The 13,631-nt window shown below is 37.3% G+C and overlaps 1 protein-coding gene across 1 annotated transcript in view; it reads right to left on the minus strand.

The window, feature by feature from the left end:
- Positions 1-985: 985 nt before the first annotated feature.
- Positions 986-13,631, minus strand: part of KATNAL1 (katanin catalytic subunit A1 like 1) — a 78,618-nt gene continuing 65,972 nt past the window's right edge. The window contains exons 9-10 of the mRNA XM_004384155.3: positions 2,948-3,074; positions 986-1,250 (exon numbers count right to left, since the gene is read on the minus strand). Coding sequence (XP_004384212.1) covers positions 1,052-1,250; positions 2,948-3,074 — 326 coding nt within the window. The 3' untranslated portion in view covers positions 986-1,051. The remainder of the gene's footprint in view (positions 1,251-2,947; positions 3,075-13,631) is intronic.

A 13,631-nucleotide genomic window follows, 5' to 3' on the forward strand; every position in this document is an offset into this window, starting at 1 on the left:
AATACAAGAATGGGGGGGTGGCTAGTAAAAATTCCAACCATATGATAGACACTAATAGTAAGTAATAGTTGAATTCTAAAGGGTTCAACTAGCAAATTCATTATTTCACCCAAAATTTACTATCACTCTTCTCTTAACAACACAATAATGAATTTGACATAAACCTATTTTTAATGTTAAACTTATGTAGGTCCCTCATGTTCACAGAGCAAGAACTGAAGGAAAAAAAAAAACAACAACAAATGCAAGTGAGAAACAGTTTCTTCTAGATCTTTTGTAAACAAGTTCCTAAAATTATACACTGACAGCTTTCTTCTCCCTGCTATCCTGGTTGGAGAGTGCAACATTAGCATGTGAATACAGTCGTCCCTAGGTATCCACAGAGGACTGGTTTAAGGACTCCCGCAGATAACAAAATCCAGGGATGCTCAAGTCCCTTACATAAATTGGCATAGTATTTGCATATAACCTACTTTAAATCATCTCTAGATTACTTATAATACCCAACACAATATGAATACTATGTAAATAGTTATCATACAGTACCGTATTACTTCGGGAATAATGACAAGACGCAAGGTGAACAATGCTCAAACAATGAGTACTGGAGAGAGACTGAGGATCTGTGAAGTGGTGGGAGGCTACAGCAGGGTATGCCAACACACCACTTCTTTCCTGTGGATTCAGCATAGTGCTCGGCATGCGGCAAATTCAAGTTCTGCTTTTTGGAACTTTCTGGAATTTCTTTTCCCGAATATTTTCGGTCCGCAGTTGGTTGAATCCTCGGATGCGGAACCGCACGCAGATACAGAGGGCTGACACTATGTGACAGACCAGGCCAGTGTCCGGTAAATGGGACCACCAGGCTCTCCATAAAAGCTTTTCTCCTTTTCAACTACATTTAATATCCTTTGAGGTTTATGGGGTTTTTTTTCCTTTAAATGAAAATCTGTCCACTGAAAAATTCCAAACCTGTTTTTTAAAAAAAAACCACAGAATTTTTTCACATTTTATAATCAAAAACACCAGAAATGAAAGAGCTGACAGAAATTCAAGCAGATCCAAATTCAACCATCCATTTTTCATACTTCTCCAGATCTGCAGCAGAGACAGACTTAGCAATTTTCTTAAGAGCCAACTCAAAATCTCCTTTGGTGACAGGCATCTGGAGTTCCTCTTTAGAAAGGGCACGGATCTCCTCTGGACTTAAGCCATTGATTCGCCGTCTCATTGCCATCAAAGAGGCATCCCTAAAAACATACTAAAATCAGTACATACTAGTTGTTGCAAATGTTTTTTAAACACTTTTGATTGTAACAGAGTTATGAAAAACACCCAAAAAAAATCATAAGTCTTTTATGATGCTGCTCAGAATTTTTCATTTAAGGGACTTCCTGAGAGTTCAGAAGAGGTTAAAACAGGACGCAAAGGACTTAAACATAAAATGTATAGTTAATGAACCTGAAAGTCTAGATTAGGCTGAGATCGTGCTGAATTTTCTACATCTGTGCCCCAGAAAGATATTCAAGAAGTTTAGGAAACTAAAATTGAATTTTGAAATACTGAACTGTACCCTTAGAAATGAACATATGGTTTATGTTAAGATAATTCAAAACCATATATCAGTTTGTCTACAACCCAATGAGAGGGAGTAAAGCCAGGAACACAAACATATCCACAGATAGTGGACATGGAATTCCTACCATGGAGTATTTGTGGTCAACGAAAGGGTTAAAACCTGGCTTCTCTTGATTCCATTCCCAGCTCCATTCTGATCAATTGTAAACAATTATGAAGGCTCGGAAAAGAGGACAATTAGTGCTCATGGTCAAAGCTATTAAGAAGACCAAGCCAACCAAAACTGTAAATTCAAAAAAATTTCAAATATTTTTACTATAGTGATAGCAGAAACTATTGTGAGCTTATTGTGTGCCCTTAAACTTAGATGCGCATAGGAAAACACTAGCAGAGTTAAGTCAGGAGCACAAATGTTATGGCTTTAGAGAAAGGCTTGCTGTTGTTGTGTGCGTCGAGTCAATTCCAACTCACAGCGAACCTATATGACAGAGTGGAACTACCCCAGTGGGTTTCCATAGGCTGTAATCTCCACAAAAGCAGATCACCAGGTCTTTTCTCCTGCAGAGCCACTGGGTAGGTTAGAACTGCCATCCTTTCAGTTACTAGCTGAGCACTTAACCACTGCACCACCAGATCTCCACAGAAAGGCTACTGAAGTCAATTTAAGTACACTTAGAAAGGTAAGGGAGCCCTGGTAGCACACTGGTTAGAGGCTGGCTGCTAACCAAAAGGTCGGCAGTTCGTATCCAACAGCAGCTCTTTGGAAACCCCATGGGGCACCTCTACTCTGTCCTCTAGGGTCTCTATGAGTCAGAATTGATTCAACGGCAATGAGTTTGGTGTTTTTTTTTTAAAGAAGGTTAAGAACTGAAAGAAAAAATCCTCTTAGCACTGAATGATGTGAATTGGCTAAAAACTATGTATCACTAAACTGAAAGGAAAAAATTTTAAAAATAATATATATTACTTTCACAACTTAAACAGATCAATTTTGTTCATCTGCATGTGGTAAAATAATGCCAATCAAAACTAAAATGATAGTACTTTATGTTGATGCAGCTGGGTTTCAACACAGTGCTAAATTAACCATAGGCTCTCAAAAATCACTACTCCCAAGTAAGGCACAACAATTTCTTAAAAATCAAAGGACAAAAAAGGAAAATGATCATATTGTTATGTACTCATTCATCTTAACCAATAAGGTTATGCAGGAAAAATCAAGTCAAGTGGGAAAGCATTTCGAGGAATGGGTAGCTGCTTTCACATCAAGCGCTAACTAACCACACCAACTTGAAGACCAGTCTTCATGCCAAATCTGCAACTTATGTCTAAGGTCACAGATTATTAAAAAATAAAAATAAAAAAATACCTGCACACATTAGTTATGTCAGCACCAGAATAACCCTCAATTTTCTCTGCGATGTCTTCCAGTTGAATGTCAGGATCTAACTCAACCTCGCGAAGATTAATCTTCAGGAGCTCCGCTCTTCCTTTTGCTGTTGGAAAAATTTGTTGTTCCTACTGTTAGATGTTTTACTTCACAAATCGCTTTGCTGAGAAATCACGTTAACACTCAGGAAAAGAAGCGAGATCAATGCAAAGAAGAGTCGATAACTGTAAGTCTACTAGTATTACCAATTCATCACTGCAGAATTCATCAAATCACTCAACTTCCTTCCTATGTGCCTTGGCTGCAGTAACTAAAAATGGAAACAAAGCTCAGTCTTCCTCGTAGACCGTAAGGATAGCTGCTATGAGAACAAAGAATCCGAGATCCTTCATGAACAATATAAACATTAATGTCCAATCATCAGGAATGCTTTTAGTAGAAAATGCTTAGTTTTATAAAACTAGATTACAGGAAGTGTAATTCCTATGAATTAGTTGGCTCACCTTCCTGTATGACACAGGAGAAGATTTTCAGAACTCTGTAATGGGTAATTAAAAAAAAATAAAGATAGTGGGTGTTTTTTTTTCCTGGAAATCAGCAATTTGCATAAAAGGTTATTAATATATTATCTACTTGGAAAGCCAGCCCACAGACACTTGCTGTTCCAATCTGACTGAAAGGTATATTGAGTAAGGTCATGTAAACTAGAGAATTTTTTAAATAACCAATCATGCTTGGCTATTTCAATGCTTCATCCAGCATACTAAGATAATGCATAACTAGTTTAGCTCTGGCTCTCTCCTATTTCCTGAGGTACAAATGAAATTTAATTTTCCAAACTTTTATTTTGAAAATTTTTGAACCTATAAAAAAAAATGGCAGGAATAATGAATGAACACCCACCTCCTTTCATCTAGACTTAGCAATTGTTAACATTTTGCCATTATCACTCTAGTTCCCTTCCCCTCTTCTGTCCCTTCCCTTTTGTGAACTGAGAGTTGTAGACATCACATCACTTTACCTTTTTAAAATCTTCAGCACATATCTGCTAAGAACCAAGGTATACATACACTATCACGTTCGCCAAGAAATTTAACAATGATACTTTAATATCATCCAGTACACAGGCCAAATTAAAATTTCCCCATTTGTTCTGGGCCTTTAAGATATTTTTTTTTTTAAATCATTGCACATTGCATTTAGTTCTCAGGTCTCATCGGTCTTCGTTACTCTAAACCAGTTCCCCAGCGTTTATTTCTTGTGTGTTCTGTTTATCTTTCGTGACACACTGATGGTTGTCTCCCAGCCGATCTTATAGTCAAGGTATTCCAATAAAGATTCCAACAGGCCTGTTTGTGGAACCTAACAGGCAGATTCTAAAATATCTATGCAAATGCAAAGAACCAGGAACTGCCAGGACGTTCTGGAACAACAGCAGCGAGGTGGGAGGAAACTCCTATCAGATTTCAAGACTTATTACAAAGCCACAGGAATCAAATCAGTGTGATATTGTTGTGGAGACAGACAAATACATCAGTGATACAGAATAGAGAGCCTAGAAGCAGACCAAAGCATCTACTGTGGACATTGGATTTACGACAAAGGCGGCGCAGACAGCAGAGAAAAGGAGTGTCATTTTAATAAATGATGTTAGATAGAAGAACTGACTATCCACAGGAAGAAAGTGAAATTGGATCCTACCTGACACCATACATAAAAACCAGCTCTAGATATATTACTGCTCTAAATGTGAAATATAAAATTATAAGCCTTATAGAACATAGGAAAATATATTCATGATCTCAAGCTAAGAAAAGTACTCTTAAGAAAAAAATACACATATATATACACACACATACGTAGAGACACACAGGCACGCACCGCATAACATCCATTCGGGCGACATCTGACTGAAACTATGTCCATGGTCCCATAAGGTTATAATAGAGTTCAGAAATCCCGATCAGAGAACAAGACATAGTAGACATAACTGGTCATAGTGAACACAACAGCTTGCTGCACGCAACATGTGTATCTCATGTCTCTTGTATACAAAATGATTGTGTTGCCAGGTGTATAACGGTACAGTTCATATATAACCTATACTACATATGACTTGCTAGTTATAATAAACACCTATGTTACTGGCTTATGTATGTACTGTACTTTGTATCATTATTTTAACGTGAATTTTCCCTACTTACAAATAAAAGTTGACTGTATAACAGTGTATGCTTCCACTCATAGACAGTAGCATCTAATCTCGTGTATTGCCAGATACATCAGCTGAAATACAGTACTGTATGTGTACAGTATCCTGGGTATTTAGTCAATACAGGTACACTACAGTATCCCATACAGCTTTGCCAAGTATATAATATGGTGTTTGCACAATGTCCAAATCACATAGCATCCTATTTCACAGAACATATCATGAAAGGAAATGATCACAAAAGAAAAGGCTGATAAGGTTAACACATTAAGATTGCTGTTGTTGTGTGCCACTGAGTTGATTCCGACTCATAGTGACTCCATGTGACAGAGCAGAAGTGCCCCATACGGTTTCCTAAGCTGTAATCTTAATGGGAGCAGATCACCAGGTCTTTTCTTCCGTGGAATGGCAGGGTGGGTTTGAACCACTGAACTCTACACTTTGGTAGTGGTATTCTAACACTGGGAATATAAGAATAAATGATGTGTGTTCACTAACATTCGACTGCTCTGTGTGGAGCACTATGCAGGTGAAGGCTGATGAACACACATCATTTACTCTTACATTTCCAATATTAGAATACCATTACCAAAGGGTAAATTAAAAGTTTTTCGTTTTTATTTTTATGGCCTGACCTGAAAACCTAAACACCAAGTTTAATACAATATACTCTCCAAGAGAAATGAAGTTACATCCAAGCAGCTTAAAATGAACATGTGGAACATAAGCCAGTTCTTAAGGGAGGCTTGGTGGCACTAAAATTCAGTAGGAAGCGCCCTCCTTTTCCCTAGTAACTATGATTTTTGGGGGGCAATTGACTTAATACTGATCGTATCAGTGATTTACTAAAAACATTCTAAGATTTACCAGCTCTATAAAACCAAATTAATATTTAATAACCTCGTGAAAGAATTTAATGAGGGACTAGTGTGTTAATAATAGTATAAAGAACTGCCAATGTTTCATAACAAAGTTAATACACATCCCAAATTTAAATAAACATGGTTATTAGAAGGATCATACATTTGTAATAATGACAGTCTGTGCACTGGTTAAAGAGTGTGTGCTCTGGAGTCCAGCTGCCTGGATTCACTCCCCTGTCCTGCCACACTGGGTGGGCTATATAACCTCTGAGTCCCTCAGTCTCCTCATCATAAAATAAAGAACAGAATCTGCCTCATAAGACTGCTGCAAGAATTAAATGAGGTAATACGTGTAAGACCTGGCCCACAGTCAGCTCTCAATAAGTGTTTGCTGCCCACTACCACCACCACCACCACAGCTTTTCTCTGGATACAGCGAAAACCCAGGATCCCTACATTTGAGGAACTTAAACACCTGGGAGACAGCCAACACGGATGAAACACCAGGGAAGTGAAATTCACACGAGGGAGATGAGCACAGGCCAGGGCGAGAAGACTGTGGGAGTAGGTATGCTTTCGTGTCTGTCTGAAAGATCAGCAACGTTTGAACAGAAGGGAGAAGAGGAACAATCGGGAAGTAGGAACACCATAAATAACGTGGATGTAGGAAGCAGCATGTATGGACCAGAGGGAATTAAAAAAAAAAAAAGAAAGAAGAAAGGTAAGTAGAAAAGCACAACAGAGTACTAATAAATGAAAATACATACAGATTCGACAGATAAGGTGTGAACTTGCAGTAAAAAGTATAATAAAATAAAACAACTCTGACCTTGGTGTGATAGAAAATAAAGACTCACTCGAAGCCTGAGAGACTCTGAAACCTTGGTGACTTAAGGGGATTAGTCTAAAAGCAAAATACAATTAAATGAAGGGGGCTAGAGAAAGGCATGAATTAGGCCAACCAGGTGGTCACTGCCATCATGTAGGTACACAGGGAGGGTGAGAAGAGATATAAATTCAGGACTATTCTAGCTCCAGCTGTGCCCATTAGTTTGCCTTTTGTTGACTATGCAGATTGTATTTACTAAGATGGCTACAAGAATATATCTCATCTCACACACTTTTGTATGATGTGACTTTGACATTTCCCCACCAACAGGTTGTCTAATTCCCCTGCTCTTGAACCTTGGTGGCCTGGGAATGGAAGAAGTAACGGGGCATGACTTCCAAGGCTAAGCCATAAAAGGCAATGCACCTTTCACCTTATCCATGTGGACAATAATCACATTTGGAGACCTGAGTCACTAGGTGTGAAATCAGACTACAGTGCATCGAGGAAACCCAGGCCATATACAATAGCCACACATATGTGCTCCAGAAAGAGCAGCAGCTGAGGTCCCAGACCTCAACCACTGGATATGTGAGTGAAGATACTTCCAGACAATTCCAGGCTCCAGTTGTGGAGTCATTTCCAGCTGCTGAATCTTCCCAGCTGAGGCCCAGACATTGTGGACCAAACACAAACCAGCCTTAGTGCCCTATGTGAATTCCCAATCCACAGAATCTGTGAGCATAATGATGTAATTGTTTTACACACTAAGTTTTGGGGTGGCTTGTTAAACAGCAAGAGTGATACACTGACTTTTCTTACCGCAAGTTCTAATTTCTCTCAGTCTTAAATAATAAAATGCCTTTTTGGAGGCTTTTCCTGTTTTATCTATCTTTTCTAATTCTTCAGCTTGTGTTTCCTATCTTTATACACTAAGATTCCTTATTCATGGTAGTTTGCTCATAAAATGTCCTTAAATTTTTTAATTTTAATATACACCCTCTCCTCACTAAGTGACACGGTTAGGTTCCAAAGACCAGGTTGTTATGCAAAATCGGTGTTATGTAAAAATGGAGGATGACCACATCAGATCACAAAATGTAGGATGACTACATCTTTACATAACTGCAAAGTTATATCATTACATAACTGCCAAACCACTGAGAATCATGACCCAGCGAAGCTGACACACCACCTTAACCATCAAAGCCAGTGTTACTCTTGCCTCACACCACTGCGTTGGTTACTGCCAGACATACATCGTTAATGTATACAACAGTTGGATAGTAGATTTTTTACTATTGTCGTAAATGCAAAATGTCAGATAACAAGATAGTTGAGATGTGAGGAGAAGGTGTACACTCCTTCCCTTTCCATTAATTTTCTCCTAGGTTTCCAAACCTTTTTTTTTTTCAGGTCTGTCATCTTTCCAAATTTTCTTCAGAGTCCATCCCTTCTAGACCTTTCTACTCTACTGGTTGCTCCAGCCACCAGTAGTTATCTACCTATTCATTTTCAAGCAACCATGCCTTTGCTTCTGTTTTTCTCTATGACAATTTAGTTAAAATGCAACTTACTCCATAAAGTCTCCCCTAAGCACCTCAGTCAAAATTTTATTCCTTATTCTCTGCCCCAAAAATACTACAAAGAGCATTAGTATCACACATTTTATATATGTATATATATATTTTCTTTTTGAAAAATTGTAGTTAGGTGAAGCATACGTCTGCCTTCAAACTAGACTGAGCCCTCTGAGGACAAAGACTGTGCGCTATTTATCTTTATATTCTCACAGTACCTAACAAATGTGTTTCAGACAACAAAGAGCTAAATAAACACCTGTTGAGTGAATTAATACAGATGAAATAAAAAATTAGAAAGAGTGGAGTTCTAATTATGATTATTTGTTGGGGGGCCCTTTAGGAGGAAGCAAGTACTCAATTTCTACAGTCACAGAGTACATAGCTTCAGACCATAACGAGTAAAGAGAAGCACCCAAAAGGATTGGCTATGATGGACATAATCTTTTCATAAAAGAAAACAAGTTTAGAAAGAAGCCCTTTGGTCTGCCAAATCTATTTTCTTCTTCTATATTTCCAAAGGAAACTGAGTTCCCACATCTTTAACAAAGTATATCTTTTCCCCAATACCTAGGCTTTCCTCAGCGGTTTAGAAAATTGCTGTTACATCATTACATAATTGCCAAGTTACATCATTACACAACTGCCAAATTGCATCATTACATAACTGTCAAACCACTGAGAATCATGGCCCAATTGCACTTGTCCAATCACATATTTTTCTCCCTATTATAATGAGTTAAAGTTCAAAACATAAAAGTTTGAATGATGTCAGTTCAGTAGTAAAACTTTTATTTTTCTCTGATCAGTATTAATTTTTTATTTATAATCACATAATATGGTAGTAAATGAAAATTCATTTCACATTAATGTTCTAGATATACACGTATTTTGTTTAGAAAGAAGGGAGAAAAAGGAAAGAAAAGAGAAAGGAAATAAAATTACTAAAGCAGAAATGAGAACCAACCACTAAAATTTTCATCTGAGTAATTGAAAAGAGCCAGGCAATAAGGAGAAATATTCAATAGCAGCTTACAGGTTCTAAATCTAGTCATTTTCAAAATTAATTTAAATAGGCTTATTAGTTTATGAGCTCAATCAGTAAAGTAAGCCCTATTCTAAAAATGTTTTTTCAAGTGATAAGATATTAAAATTAATAGGATACATAATAGCAGACAGGAAATACAACAGAAGACAAAATCCGTAACCTAGAAATCTATTAAGTACCTTATACAGTCTTGAGGTATAGTCACCAGAGTGAGCAAGGGACATGTTATAAAAATTAAGTTTAAAAATTCATAAATAAGGTGATGAAACAACTAGTGCCAGACTTGCCCTCTATGGTAAATAACTATAAAACCACAAAATGGAAGAGGCAATTGTTTTCATGCATTAAACAAAAGGAAGCAAAGAATTACAATGTAGCTTTTTCTTACTTCTGCCAGTTATTTGAGTGCCTGCCAGAATACAACTCAACAGTCCTTAAAGGAAAACACAATCCCAACTCCCTACAATGTAGAACATATAATAAAAATCACTGGACATGCGAAGAAGCAGAAAAATGGAACCCACAAATCAAGAAAAGGAAAAAGTAGTCAAGAGAAGCAGATCCCAAGATGACAAAGATGTTAAGAATTAGCTGACAAAAACTATAAAACAGTGTATCAATTACCTATTGCTGAGTAATAAATTATCCTGAAACTTAGTGGCTTCAAAGAACATTTTATTACCCACCCCCTCTCCCCCCGCCCCCGTTTCTGTACATCAAGAATTTGTGAGTGGCTTAGTTGGGCAGTTCTAGCTTGGGGTTTCTCACGAGACTGCAGTCATCCAAAGGCACCTCACTCACATGAAAGATGAGTTGGTGCTGGTTGCTGGTGGGAGACTCCAGTTCTTCTCCCACGTGGGCTTCTCTACAGGCTTCTTGAATGCCCTCAGAGCACAGCAGTGGCTTCCCCACGAAATGAATGACATGAGAGAGACAGCCAGGCAGCAGCTAGCTTTTTTTTAATGACCCAGCCTCAGAAGTCATATATAATGTCATTTCTGCCATATTTTATTCCTTAGAAGCAAACTGCTAAGCTGGTCTATATTGTGGTGCAATGAATTCCTTTATTTGGCCTTTGCTCTTGGTTTTTGGATATATAACCCTAGGGAATTTCCTAAGTAATTAAGCTATATAGACTATACCTGAGGATTTAGGGAGCGTACTTAGTAATGAGTATGTGGATTGGCTGATCAAAGCCCTGGAACCAGGGCTTTGAACTGGTTCGCTCTGGTTCAAGCCCCTGCTGAGAATTTGCATTTCTAACAACTTCTCAGGTGATGCTATGCTGGTAGAGCAGGGGTTCTCAAAATTTATTATACACAAGAATCACCTGAGGATCCTGTTAAAATGCAGATTTTGATTCAGTATATCTGGGATAGAAATTCAAATTCTCAGCAGGGGTTCGAACTGGAATAAACCAGTTCAAAGCCCTGCCTGGAACATGGGGCCTTGGGGAGCTTTTCTGTTACCAGAGCTATCCTGATTGAGAACTGTCCTGGCCAAGACTTGTCCTGGTCAAGAAAGAGAGGGATGTGCTCCTCTTGGGAAAATGGAAAGGGCACTTTAGAGACCCTTCCAGACCTTTCCCATGTACCTCTTACTGTTGCTGATCCTGAGTTGTATCCTTTTACCCTAATAAACCACATAACTCTAAGTATAGTCTGTGAGTTCTGTGAGATGTTACAGCAAATTATTGAACCCAGCAGAGAAAGAGAATGCTATGGGAGGCAAGTGGCAGCTGGTGTCAAAGATAATGGAGAAGCTGGAAAGCAGAGATATACTTGACTGCCACCTCCTAGGAATAAGCTTTATGATGATTCTTATTCAGGAAGTTATTCATTTACTTATTCAAGGGGAGAGGAATTGAAGTCCACCTTTTGAAGGGAAAATGTCAAAAAATTAAAGAAAAAGATAACAAAATGAATGAAGAGATTGGGAATCCCAGCAAAACACTGAAAACTATTTAAAAAAAAAAAAAACTAAGTAAAAATGCTGGATTTGTACAATATCTGAAATAAAAAAATCACTGGATAGGCTTACAAGCAGATTGGAGATGACAGAAGAAAGGGTCAGTGAATGTGACGATAGATGAACAGAAATTATTCAATTTAAAGAATATAAAGGAAAAATACAGAAAGTAACTAACAGAGCCCCAGTGACTTGTGCAACAATATCAAAAAGTCTAACATACATGCAGGACAAATAAGAAGAAAACCCCACAGAGGCACGTTATAGTCAAACGGCTGAAACACAAAGGTAAACAGAATATCTTTAAAACAACTAGAGAGGACAACTACTCAAGAAAGTGCCAATCTGTTTTGCAAAGTTAAACACATACTACCACATGACCCAGCCATTTCACTTACAGGGGTTTTTCCAAAAGAAATGAAGATACATTTTCACAGAAAGACTTGAGCATAAAAGTTCCTAACAGCTTTATTCACAATAGCTTCAAACTGGAAACAATCCAAATATCCATCAATAAGTGACTGGATAAACAATTTGTGGTATGTCCATATTCCAAAAAACCAAACCAAACCCATGCCATCAAGTCGATTCTAACGCATAGCGACTCTACAGGGCAGAGGAGAACTGCCTCATAGCGTTTTTAAGGAGCCGCTGGTGGATTTGAACTGCCAACCTTTTGGTTAGCAGCCAAACTGGAATACTATTCACCAATAAAAAGTAACAAACAACATGGATGAATTTTAAAATTATTATGCTGAGTGAAAGAGGCTAGTCACAAAATAAGACATACTGTATGATACTATTTATATGACATTCAAAATAATCTATAGTGTCAAAAATCAGATCAGTGCCTGCCTGAGGTGGGAAGCGTGGGGAAAAGAGAGAAGGATGGACTCCAAAGGGGCACAAGAAATATTTTCAGGATGAAAGACATGTTCTGCATCTTGATGGTGGTGTGGTTCCATGGCTGTACAGAACTAAGAAAACTCATGAAATTTTAAATGGATAGAGTTTATTGTGTATAAATTATTTCTCAATAAAATTAATTTTTTAAAAAGTAGCCAGAAGAAGAAAGACATATCACACACAAGGGAACAATAATACAAACAACAGCTGACTTCACATCAAAAACAACAGAGGCCAGAAGACAATAAAATGATTATCTTTAAAGTACTAAAAGAAAAAAAAAACACAGCACTTTCAATCCAGAATTTTTTATCAATCAAAAGTACCCTTCAGACATAAAGGTAAAACAAAAACATTTCAGATAACAAAAGCTGAGAGAGTTTGTTGTCAGTAGACCTGAACTATAGAAGAAATGCTAAAGGAAGTTCTTTAGGCAAAGGGAAATTATCCCAATTGAAAACTTGGACCTTGAAAAAGGAAAGAAGAGCACCAGATATGATGAACAGGTGTATAATTAGAAAAAAAATTTTTTTTCTGTTTTCCTCTTAATTTATTTAAACTGGTGATTTAAACTCTATTTTATACTGTGGGATTTATAATGTATGTAGATGTAAAACACATGACAAAAATAGCACAAAGACTGGAAGAGACATATGGTTCTTACATTTTACATGAGTTGGTACAATATTAACTCTAAGCTGACTATGATAAGTTATAGATGCATATTATAATTGCTAGAGTAACTACTAAAAAAAAATAGCAAGGTATAGCTAAAAATACAATAAAGAAATCAAAATGGATACTAAAAAATAGTCAATCCAAAAGAAAATCAGGAAAGGTGGAAGAGAGAAACAAAAGGAACAAATAGCAAGATGGAAGACTTAAACATAGCCATATCAATAATTACATTAAATTTAAACTGACAAAACACTCCAATTAACAAGCAGAGATAGTCTGAATAAATAGCAAGACCAAATTATATACTGTCTATAAGAACTGTACTATCAATATAAAGAAAGACAGGATAAAAAGGGAGGAAACTAATATATCATGTAAACAGTAAGCATACAAAAAATGGTGCAGATATAGAAGCATCAATTAAAGTAGTATCAAGTCGAAGGGTATTGTGATGGTTAAGATTGTGTGTCAACTTGGCTGGGCCATGATTCTCAGTGTCTTAATGTAATCACTCCCATGATTGAATATACTGTGAGCAGCCAATCAAATGAAAGGGAGTCTCCTTGGGGGTGTGGCCTG

Source organism: Trichechus manatus, unplaced genomic scaffold, assembly GCF_000243295.1.
Source record: "Trichechus manatus latirostris isolate Lorelei unplaced genomic scaffold, TriManLat1.0 scaffold00118, whole genome shotgun sequence".
NCBI classification, from domain to species: domain Eukaryota; kingdom Metazoa; phylum Chordata; class Mammalia; order Sirenia; family Trichechidae; genus Trichechus; species Trichechus manatus.